Below are 12247 nucleotides of genomic sequence, written 5' to 3' on the forward strand. Positions count from 1 at the left end.
GTCATCCCTCACTAACTCCCCTGTCAGCCTGTTTGCCCCATGCAGCCTGCTTGTTAAGTCATTTGGCCATCCCTCACTAAACCCCACTGCTGGCCTGGTTGTAGGCACCCATCTTGTGAGGGTATGAGGGTACCCTCATTATATTATATATATATATATATATATATATATATATATATATATATATATATATATAATTATATATATTATATATATATAATTTTTTAAATAAGAATATATATATATATATATAATTTTTAAAATAAAAATCATTGATCAGCTGTCTCCTGGAGGCCCCAAACTGTGGATAGAGCCTGCAGTTGATCTGGCATTGAACCGTGACCTCCTGTTTCATAGGCTCGATCACTGAACCACACTTAAGAGAATTTTAATCCAGGCTTAAGAGCATTTTTTATGGCATGTTGGGGGAATGGGAAGGAGAACTAGATTAGAGTCAGAATGGGTTTTAGAGAGACAATTGGAGGGGGAAAATTGAAGACAATGGATAGGAAATTCTTTCAAGTTTTGTTGCAAAGAGGAGTAGAAAAATAAGTTGGTAGCTGGAAGGGTATGTGGAATCAGAAGAGGGTATTTTTGAGGAGGAAAAAGTAACAACATATTCTTATGCTGATGTAACCCAATAACATAATGCTTGATGCAAAAATAAGCAAGATGTAAAAAATAGAAACAACATGGCACAATTTTATTTATTTATTTATTTATTTTAGTATATTTTATTGATTTTTCACAGAGAGGAAGGGAGAGGGACAGAGAGCCAGAAACATCGATGAGAGAGATACATCGATCAGCTGCCTCCTGCACACCCCCCACCAGGGATGTGCCCGCAACCAATGCACATGCCCTTGACCGGAATCGAACCTGGGACCCCTGAGTCCGCAGACTGATGCTCTTACCACTGAGCCAAACCAGTTTCGGCACATGGCACAATTTATGCTTTAAAAATTTCACCAATATTATCATACTTCTAATTTAAGACAAAGTTTTTCACATATTTTGAAGATAAAAAAGTAGTATTCTACTATTTCCATTTGCTTACCTTATTTTTTCTATTTTCTATTTTCTTTTTAGTTTTTCACATTTTAACATTTCTAATGTGATCTATCTTAAAAAGTCATGACTTATCATAGTTGAATTGACAATCATTTTCTTTTTTATCGGTACATAAAAGTGTGTCTCAAAATTAATAGTATGCTAGACTCAACGATATTGAAAATATATTTTGTATGAGTGCATAAATAAGGCAAAAAAAGAAAATTCATAACAGGGACATGATGGCATGATACTGGCATAAAAAGAGATATATAGATCAATGGAACAGAATAGAGAACCCAGAAATAAACCCATGCCCTTATAGGCAATTAGTATTTGACAGAGGAGGCAAAAACATACAGTGGGCTAAAGATAGTCTCTTCAATAGATGGTGTTGGGAACATTGGACAGATACATGCAAAAAAATGAAACTAGACTACCTTCTTACACTGCATACAAGTAAAAACACAAAATTGATTAAAGACTTAAATGTTAGATTCAAAACTATAAAAATCCTAGAAGAAAACATAGGTAGTAAAATCTCAGACATTTCTTATAGCAATATTGTTTTCTGATATATCTCCTCAGGCAAGGGAAACAAAAGAAAAACAAAACAAATGGGACTATTATCAAACTAAAAAGTTTTGCACAGCAAAAGAAACCATCAGCAAAATGCAAAGACAATCCACTGAATGGGAGAACATATTTGTTGAAGCATCTGATAAGGTGTTACTATCCAAAATTTATAAAGAAGTCATATAATTCAACAGAAAAAAAAATCCAATTAAAAAAATGGGCAAAGAACCTGAATAGGCACTTCTCCGAAGAGGACACAGATATCCATAAACATATGAAAAGATGTTCAATGTCACTAATCAGAGAAAAGCAAATTAAAACTGCAATATCACCTCACACCTGGCAGAATGGGTATCATCAATAAATCAACAAACAAGTTTGGTGAAGATGTGGAAAAAAGAGAACCCTAGCACACTGTTGGTGGGAATGCAGACTGGTACAGCCACTGTGGAAAGCAGTATGGAGGTATCTCAAAAAATTAAAAATGGAACTGCCTTATGACCTAGTAATTCCACTTCTGAAAATTAATCTTAATAAACCTGAAAAGGTAATTCAAAAGAATATATACACCCTGTTCATTGCAGCACTATTTACAATAGCCAAGATTTGGAATCAGCCCAAGTGCCCATCAGCAGATGAGTGGATAAAACAGCCATGGTAAATTTACACAATGGTAAAAAGGAAGAAAATTTTACTCTTTGTGACAGCATGGATGGACCAAGAGAACATTATGCTAAGTGAAATAAGGCAGTCAGAGAAAGACAAGTTACCATACGATTTCACTCATTTGTGGAATTTAATAAACAAACTGAACTAACAAGCAGAATAGAGACAGACTCATAGATAGACAGGAGGCAGACAGTTCTGGTGGGTGGGGAGTGTTATGGAGGTGGAGGGATTGAGAAAAAAAAAAGAGAATTCATGGACAAGGACAAAAGTGTGATGATTGTGGGGGGAGGGGTTTAAGGTTAAATGGGGAGATAAATGGTGATGGGGAAAAATGGAACTTAATTAAAAAACCACACACAACAAAAAAGTAAATAAAACAAATTTTTAAACAATTACTTTCCCGAGATTATGGAGTAATTATGTTTCATAATGTACATTTAGGTAACAAATATGAGAGAAAATGCATAGTATTTGTATTTGTGTGTGTGTGTGTGTGTGATGGTTGAATACATAGAAATTGAATAATAAACAAACATTAGAGAAGGAGAAGTGACTAGGATCAGGACTTGAGGAGAATAGATAATTAAATTTTATTGGTAATATATTATTTCTACTTTTAAATGCTTCAATAAAGTAAGTAAAATTAATTTTTAATGGAGATCAGTACTTCTAATATTGCTACATACAGCATATCAAAATATCCTAGAAACTATTTTGCAAATAATTTTTAACAACTGGTTTTTGCAAAATGATCCCAGATTTTTAAGAGATTAGAAAAGAAAGAAGGCAAAGGACATTCTGAGTGCTAATGTTTCGCTCTGAGCCCTGGTGAATGAGAAGTGGATTTAGGCTGGATTATCTTCTTAAAGTGAATTTTCTGAATTTCACAGTATTCCCATTGTGCATGCAATTCTTTTGTCAATCGGAGAAAACAACAACAACAACAACAAAAGGGACGGGGGGTTATCCCCCAAAAATAAAGTCTGGAAATGACCAGACAGTCAAATTTACCTAGAGATTGATTGGGTCAAGATGGCAGACTGAGCACTAGTGAGCTTCTCTTATCCTACCACAAATCCCCTTTAATGACAGGAAAGGAAGGTTTGGGTAACTCCAGAAAGGCACGGGGAAAAGAAAGGGCGAATTCCTCGAAGATGAAAAGCAGATGGGGCAGGGGCACCGAGGTGGGGGTGGGGGGAGGTGGGGGTGGGGAACCTGAGGGCTCCCAACTGGAGAGAGAGACGCTAGGTGGTAGGGTAGGGTAGGGGGGCTGTGGGCTGGGCTGCTGGGGATTTGGCAAGGGGCGGGTCCAGGAACCCAGATGCGATTCCCAAGCCGGGGGCCGAGGTGGGCGTGTGAGAGCTGGGGGAGGGGAGCGCATGTTGTTTAGCAGGAAGGGGAGGCCTGGCAGGAAGCGGAGCCGCGGAGAGAGGGGAGGAGACTTGCTGCTTCGGTAGCGGCCGGTGGGATCCCCAAGTGGCAGTGGGGCTGCCTGCGAGTCAGGGGTCCGCTGGAGACACAGCCTCCATCCTCTTCGCCCAGCCCGCCGCCCGCTTAGACGCGCTCCTCCACCCCGGATCCTCCCCAACCAGCTCTTGCTAAAGCTCGGCGCCTGCAGATCCACTTTGCTCACAGGTTCACAGCCAGGTGTTCCCTATTTGGGCACGTGAAGCCCGCGATCCCCAGACGCGGGGAGGTGGGCACCGGACTAGAGAACTGGAGGTTGGGGGTTGGTTTGCTTCAGGCAAGACCATTGGGGTCCTTGCCAGGACGGGACAGGAGCCCGAGAAGAGGGACTTGGAGACTGGAGGTGGGAGGGGCGAGTGGAAAAACACCTGGTTCGTGTACAAAGGTGGCTAGAAAAGGAAATGAGTTCCTTGTGAGCACCCAGCGGGGAAAGTGCGAATGAATAGGAAGGAGATCAAGGAGAGAGACAGGAACAGCAGGCAGAAGGCGTGTCTTTATGGGAATTAAGAGGGACAGAGTGTGCCCTAGCTGACTTGGCTCAGTGGATAGAGCGTTAGCCTGCGGACTGAAGAGTCCCAGGTTAGATTCCAGACAAGGAGACAGTTCCCCAGTTGGGAAGCATGCAGGGGGCAGCCCATCAGTGATTCTCATAGTTGATGTTTCTCTCTCTCATTCTCCCTTCCTCTCTGAAACCAATAAAGAAATATATTTTTAAAAACAAGGCACATGTGGACTACACTAGTGGAAAGGAAGAGATATGAGGCAGGAGAGCTTCTAAGAAATGGTGAATATTTGTGTGTGGTGTAAGGACTCTAGGATATCAACAGAGGGACAGGCATTATGCAAAGGAACCCTGTAGTTGGGCCTTCAATCAAAGCAACCACCACCTCTCTGAAACTCCAGCACAGCTAAAGGAGCCTGGAGGGCGGGCTGATGCAGCCAAGCATCCAGTACCATCCTGATAACCAGCATTCTTTTTTTTTTTTAATCTATTTTGTTGATTTTTTACAGACAGTAAGGGAGAGGGATACAGAGAAACATTGATCAGCTGCCTTTTGCACACCCCCTAGTGGGGATGTTCCCGCAACCAAGGTACATGCCCTTGACCAGAATGGAGCCTGGGACCCTTCAGTCTGCAGGCAGATACTCTATCCACTGAGCCAAACCGGTTTTGGCCAGCATTCTTTTTAAAAGTATTTTTTAAATTGATTTAGAAAGGAAGGGAGAGAGATAGAAACATCAGTGATGAGACAATCACCAGCCGGCTGCCTCCTGCACAACACCTCCCTCCCCCCATCCAGCCAACAACCCAGACATGTGCTCTTGACCTGAATTGAATGCAGGACCATTCAGTTTGCAGTACGATGCTTTATCCACTAAGCCAAACCAGCCAGGGCAGGGCAATACCCAGTATTCTTTTTCTTTTCTTTTTTTAAATATATATATTATTGATCTTTCACAGAGAGAAAGGGAGAGGGATAAAGAGTTAGAAACATCAATGGGAGAGAATCATTGATCAGCTGCCTCCTGCACACCGCCCACAGGGGATGTGCCCGCAACCAAGGTACATGCCCTTGACCAGAATGGAACCAGGGACCCTTCAGTCCGCAGGCCGACACTCTATCCACTGAGCCAAACCAGTTAGAGCTATACCCAGTATTCTTGCTGGACATATTGAATAATTTGGGCAGCAATGTACCTGGTGCCCAGCAACTTTGTGATAGAGAAATTAATTCATGCTATAATACACTAAATGTTTCTTTTTAGCCTCCTCCCCGCCCCCCCACCTCCTTTGCAGATATGAAGACCTCTCACAAAAAGGCACCTGCAGAGCAGGAAACCAGAGACAAAGTAAATCACCACACCGGATCCGCACATGTGAAGAAGAAAAAAATGTCTCATAAGAAACAGAGGGGCAGACCTTCATACCAGCCCCGCAGGAGCCTCGTAGGCTGCAGGATCTCCCACGGGTGGAAGGAAGGCGACGAGCCCATCACCCAGTGGAAAGGGACCGTCCTGGACCAGGTGCCCATCAACCCCGCTCTGTACCTGGTCAAATATGATGGCATTGACTGTGTCTATGGACTGGAACTGCACAGGGATAAAAGAATTTTAAAACTTAAAATACTTCCTGATAAGGTGCCACTGTCTCAAGTCAGAGATGTGCACCTCGCCAGCACCATCATTGGCAAAGCGGTGGAGCATCTGTTTGAGGGCGAGCACGGGGCCAAGGATGAGTGGAGAGGGATGGTGTTGGCCCAAGCGCCCATCATGAAAGCGTGGTTCTACATCACCTATGAGAAAGATCCCGTCCTGTACATGTACCAGCTTCTGGATGACTACAAGGAAGGAGACCTCCGCATCATGCCAGATCCTAGCGAGTCTCCAGCAGAGAGAGAGCCAGAAGGAGTTATAGATGGCCTGATAGGCAAACACGTGGAATATACCAAAGAAGATGGCTCCAAACGGATAGGCAAGGTTATTCACCAAGTGGAGGCCAAACCCTCTGTGTACTTCATCAAGTTTGAGGATGATTTCCATATCTATGTCTACGATTTGGTGAAAAGGTCCTGTTAGGGTACAATTTGTCACATTTGTGGAGGCAAATGTTTGGAGGCACAAAAAAATGTAGCTTTTTGATGTATAGAAAGCTTTAGACTCCCTACCAATGAACATCGTTGCCAGCATAACTATTGTTTGTTCTGAAAAATACAAATGTGTGTGGACATGCCATGTGTGGAAGGACTTTATCATGTGGAGGAGACTGGGTGTGTTGGGTGGATGGGGCATGAAAGGAAGGGACAGCTGTAAATTCGGGCTGTGAATAAAGTTCAGTAGCATCATCATCAGTCATCTAAAAATGGCATAGGACTCAGCTGGCCTGCTCTGGGAAGGAGGGAGGAGAAGGGACCAGAGCTGGGCTGTGGGGGAGGGCAGAGGGAGGTTGCTGCTGAGGAAGCAGTGGGGAGGGGCCAGAACTGGAGGGGCTTCCTGGGGGAAGGCTGTGTGAGGAGGGGGAGGCCCCAGCTGGGAGGAGATGAGAATAACAGAGGGAGAGGGAGATCTTGGGGCTTAGAGGAAAGCAGACTGAAGAACTGGAGTGGAGAGGGCACAGAGAATCTCAGAAGAGGTCCAGAGCCAGGGGAGAAAGACAAAGCTGGCAGAGATTAGGGGAGTGGCTACAGGATACTCTAAGGTGGGACTAGGCCTGTGAGGACCAAAGGGCCAGGGACACTGAAGAAGGAGGAATCCTAAGAAGAAAGCCTGCCCCAGGGAGAGATCCTACAGACAAAGAGGTGTGGGGAGTGGGCCGAGGGGAGAGGGGAGAGGGGAGGCCCAGGAGCATCTTGCACTTCTGACAGGCCCACATTGCTGTCCCTGGCTCTGGGCACAGAGATTGTGGCAATGGAGAGAAGCCAGGTAGGTGGCCTGCAGGTCCCCTAGAAGGTATTTGGACAGGGATGACTCAAGGGTTAAGCAGGAGCCAGGTTTACACCTAAAAGATGGAGTTCATTTCAGGGACTTCATGCTACACTGCAAAGCAGGACCCTGGACCCTGGGCCTAAACACACTCACACTGTGCCTTCAGGATGTGGCTGTGGGTGGCCTCTTTGCTCAGAGGACCCAGGAGCAACAGGTCTTGGACCTGAAGGTCTTGGTTCCTTTACCCTACACCAGTGGTCAGCAAACTCATTAGTCAACAGAGCCAAATATCAACAGTACAACGATTGAAATTTCTTTTGAGAAATTTCTAATTTTTTTAAACTTAAACTTCATCTAATGCTACTTCTTCAAAATAGACTCACCCAGGCCATGGTATTTTGTGGAAGAGCCACACTCAAGGATGCCAAAGGGGAGAGCAGTTGGAGGGCACCAGGCTTTCAGGGGAGGGCAGTTAGAGGCAACCAGGCCTGCAAGGGAGGACAGTTGGGGGCAATCAAGTCTGTAGGGGAGCACAATTGGGGGTGATCAGGAAAGCAGAGGAGAGAAGTTGGGTGTGACTGGGCCTGCAGGGAAGGGCAGTTGGGGGGGGGGCAGGCCCTGAGGGGATAGTAGTTCGGGGGTGGGACCAGGCCTGCAGGGGAGGGTAGTTAGGGGCAAACAGGCTGGCAGGGGAGCAGTTAGGCATCAATCAGGCTGGCAGGGGAGTGGTTAGGGGATGATCAGGCTGACAGGCAGAAGCGGTTAGGGGCAATCAGGAAGGCAGGCAGACAAGCAGTTGAGAGTCAGCAAGCCTGGATTGTGAGAGGGATGTCAGATTGCCCTAAGCGTGCAGTCCAACATCCCTTGAGGTGTCCCAGATTGGATAGGGTGCAGGCTTGGCTGAGGTACACCCCCCCCCATGCATGAATTTCATGCACCAGGCCTCTAGTACTATATAATTTGCTTAGTTATATGTTTATTACAGTCCCAGTGCACAAAATGCTTGCATGGGGGGTTCTTAGCTCTGCCTGCACCCTCTCCAATTGGGGACATCCCTCTCATAATCTGCAACCACTGGCTCCTAACTGCTCACCTGCCTGCCTGCCTGATTGCCCCTAACTGCCCTTCCCTGCTTGCCTGGTTGCCCCCAACTGTCCTCCTCTGCTAGCCAATTTGGTTCTGATTGATCAGTTCTTATGCCAGGGTCAAAAGCTCCGCCTCCTAGGCAGCCATTGGCTGCCAACAGCACCCACCTCTGGTCCTGATTGGTCAGTTCCTATGCCAGTCAGCATCAAAAGTTCCACTTCCTAGCCCACGTGTCAAACACAAGGCCCGCGGGCCAAATCCGTCCCGCCAGGCCTTGCAATGTGGCCCGCACCACGCTGTCATCACTGCACTCCGCTGTGTTTCCATCACAATGACAGTTTATGACTGTTCAGTAAACCATTCGGCCTGTGATTTAGGCTGGATTTTAGATTTTGGCCCCTTCTCTGATTGAGTTCGACACCCCTATCCTAGACAGTCATTGGATCCCCACAGCACCCAACTTTTATTCTCATTGGTCAGTTGCTATGCCAGTCATTGTCAAAAGCTCCACCTTATAGGAAGCCATTGGTTTCCCACAACACCCACCTTTGATTCTGAATTGTCATTTCCTATGCCAATCAGCATCAAAAGCTCCATCTCATAGGCAATCATTGATTGGCTCAACACAGCATCTAAATTTGGGTCTCCTTGGTCACTTTTATGCCAGTCATTGTCAAAATCTCCACCTCCTTGGAAGCCATTGGTTCCTCACAGTACCCGCCTGTGGTTCACATTCATCGGTTCCTATGCCAATCAGCGTCTGAAGCTCCATCTCTTAGGCAGCCATTGGTTCCCCAAAGCACTTACCTCTGGGTCTCATTGGTGGGTTCATCTGCCAGTCAGCATCAGAAGCTCTGCCTGCTAGGAAGCCATTAACTCCCCATAGCATCTAGATTTGGGTCTCATTGGTCAGTTTCTATGCCAGTCAGTGTCAAAATATCCACCTCCTTGGAAGCCATTAACTCCCCACAGCACCCACATGTGGGACTCATTGGTCAGTTCCTATGCCAGGCAGCACCCAAAGCTTTACTTCCTAGGCAGCCATTGGTTCCCCATAGCACCCACCTGTGGGTCTCATTGGTCGGTTCCTATGCCAGTTAGAATCCAACGCTACGCCTTCTAGGCTGCCATTGGTTCCCCACAGCAACCAATGGTTCTGATTGTTCCTTTCCAATGCTAGTTATCGTCATAAGCTTCTCCTTGGCAGCCATTGGATCTCCACAGCACACAACTTTGGTTCTGACTGGTCAGTTTCTATGCCAGTCAGCGTCAATTGCTCTGCCTCCTAGACAGCCATTGCTTCCTCACAGCAACCACTTGTGGTTCACATTGGTTGGTTCCTATGCCATTCAGTGTCTTAAGGTCCCCCTCCTACGCAAAAATTAGTTCCCCACAGCCCCACCTGTGGGTCTCATTGGTCAGTTTCTAGGCCAGTCAGCATCCAAAGCTCTGAATCCATTGGTTCCCCGCAGCAGCCAACTGTGAGTTTTATTGGACACTTCATATGCCAGTCAACTTCATAAGCTCCACCTCCTAGGCAGCCATTGGTTATCCTCAGCACCCACCTGTGCTACTCATTAGTCAGGTCTCATGCCAGTCAGTATCAAAAGCTCCTCCATCTAAACAGCCATTGGTTCCCCACATCATCAACCTTTGCTTTTTTGTTTTGTTTTGTTTTGTTTTTGTTTCTTTGTTTGGAGGGACTGGTTTTTTATTTTAAAAAGATACTTGTTCAGTTTTCAGTATCAAGACAGTTGCATTATTGGTTTCGGTTTCTGTCAATTGGCCCCACAAGGGACCACACCAAAGGAGAGTGCATTTTAAGCCATTAAGTTGCAGGATATGCACCTAACATACCTCAAGGAAACCACACTAAAAACGGGGCAAGCACCCACATTTAGTTCTGATTGGTTGGTTTCTATGCCAGCCATCGTGAAAAGCTCCACCTCCTAGACATCTATTGGCTCCCCACAGCATCATCTTTGGATCTCATTGGTCATTTTCCATGCCAGTCAGCTTCAGAAGCTCCACCTCCTAGGCAGCCATTTGTTCCCACAGCACCCACCTGTGTTTCTGATTGCTCAATTCCAATGCCAGTCAGGGTCAGAAGCTCCACCTCCTGGGCACACATTGGTTCCCCACATTACCCACCTGTGGGACTCATAGGTCAGTTCCTGTGCCAGTCATTTTCAAAAGCTCCTCCTTCTAAACAGCCATTGGTTCCCCACAGCAGCAAACTGTGGATTTTATTGGTCGCTTTCTATGCCAGTCTGCTTCAGAAGCTCCAACTTCTAGGCAAACATTGGTTCCTCACAGCAGCCACCTGAGGTTCTCATTGGTTGGCTTCTATGACAGTCAGTGTTAGAAGCTCCCCACTGCACACACCTGTGCTACTCATTGGTCGGTGCTTATACCTGTCAACGTCAAAAGCTTTGCCTCCTAGAAAACCATTGGATCCCTGCCTCAGCCACCTGTATTTCTGATTGGTCAGTTCCTATGCTAGTTAGTGTCAAAAGCTCCTCCTCCTAGACAGCCATTGGTTCCCCAGAGCACCCTTCTTTGGTTCTGATCTATGTCAGACATCATCAAAAGCTCCGCCTCCTAGGCAGCTATTGGCTCCCCACAGCATCCATATTTGTTTCTCATTGGTCAGTTCCTAGGCCAGTCATTGTCAAAAGATCCTTTTTCTAGACAGCCATTGGTACCCCATAGTACACATCTGTGTTTCCGATGGGTCGGTTCCTATGCCAGTCAGTGTCAAAAGCTTTTCTTCCTAGACAGCCATTGATTCTCTACAGCACCCACCTTTGGTTCTGATTGGTTGGTTCCAATGCCAGTCAGCATCGAAAGCTCCACTTTTTAGGCGGCCATTGGTTCCCCATAGCACCCACTTGTGTTTCTGATTGGTCACTTCCAATGCCAGTTAGGTCAGAAGCTCCACATACTATGCACACATTGGTTCCTCACAGTACCCATCTGTGGCACTCATTGGTCAGTTCCTATATCAGTCAGCATCCAAAGCCCTGCTTCCTAGGCAGCTATTGGCTGCCCGTAGCAACCAAGTTTGGTCGATTTCTATGCCAGTCAATGTCACATGCTCCGCCTTCTAGGCAGCCATTGGTTACCCCGAGCACCCAACTATGGTTCTGATTGCTTAGTACCTATGCCAGTCCAAGTCAAAATCTCTGCCTCATAGGCAGCCATTGGTTCCCCACATCACCCAGCTGTGGTTCTGATTGGTCAGTTCCCAAGCCAATCTGTGTCAAAAACTTCACTTCCTAGGCTGCCATTTGCTCCTGGCAGCACTCACCTGTGGTTCTCATTGGTCATTTCCTATGAAAGTCAGTGTCAAAAGCTCCTCCTCCTAGATACCCATTGGTTCCCCAGAGCACCTTCCTTTGGTTCTGATTGGTTGGTATCTATACCAGACATTGTCAAAAGCTCCACCTCCTAGGCAGGTATTGGCTCCCCGCAGCATCCATATTTGGTTCTCATTGGTTGTTTTCTGTGCCAGTCAGCCTGAGAAGCTCTGCGTCCTAGGCAGCCATTTGTTCCCATAGCACCCACCTGTGTTTCTAATTGGTCACGTCCAATGCCAGTCAAAATCAGAAGCTCCACCTACTAGGCAACAATAGGTTCCCCAGCCGAAGCCGGTTTGGCTCAGTGGTAGAGCAGACTGAAAGGTCCCAGGTTCGAGTCTGGTCAAAGGCATGTACGTTGGTTGCGGGCACATCCCCAGTAGGGGGTGTGCAAGAGGCAGCTGGTCAATGTTTCTCTCTCATCGACCTTTCTAGCTATCTATCCCTTTCCCTTCCTCTCTGTAAAAAATCAATAAAATATATTTTAAAATAAATAAATAAATAAATAAATAAATAAATAAATAAACAAACATATTAAAAAAAAAAATAGGTTCCCTATAGTATCCACCTGTGGGTCTCATTGGTCGGTTCCTCTGCCCGTCCGCATCTAAAGCCCT

General features: G+C 46.0%; 1 protein-coding gene across 1 annotated transcript; it reads left to right on the forward strand.

The window, feature by feature from the left end:
- The first annotated feature begins 3695 nt into the window (after nt 1-3695).
- Nucleotides 3696-6492, forward strand: LOC118706459 (spindlin-2). The gene is made up of 2 exons (XM_036415794.2): nt 3696-3991; nt 5530-6492. The coding sequence occupies exon 2, from the start codon at nt 5563-5565 to the stop codon at nt 6337-6339; it is 777 nt and encodes a 258-aa protein (XP_036271687.1). The 5' UTR covers nt 3696-3991; nt 5530-5562; the 3' UTR covers nt 6340-6492.
- The last annotated feature ends 5755 nt before the right edge of the window (nt 6493-12247 follow it).

The sequence above is a fragment of the Pipistrellus kuhlii genome, unplaced genomic scaffold, assembly GCF_014108245.1.
Source record: "Pipistrellus kuhlii isolate mPipKuh1 unplaced genomic scaffold, mPipKuh1.p scaffold_m20_p_51, whole genome shotgun sequence".
Lineage (NCBI taxonomy): Eukaryota > Metazoa > Chordata > Mammalia > Chiroptera > Vespertilionidae > Pipistrellus > Pipistrellus kuhlii.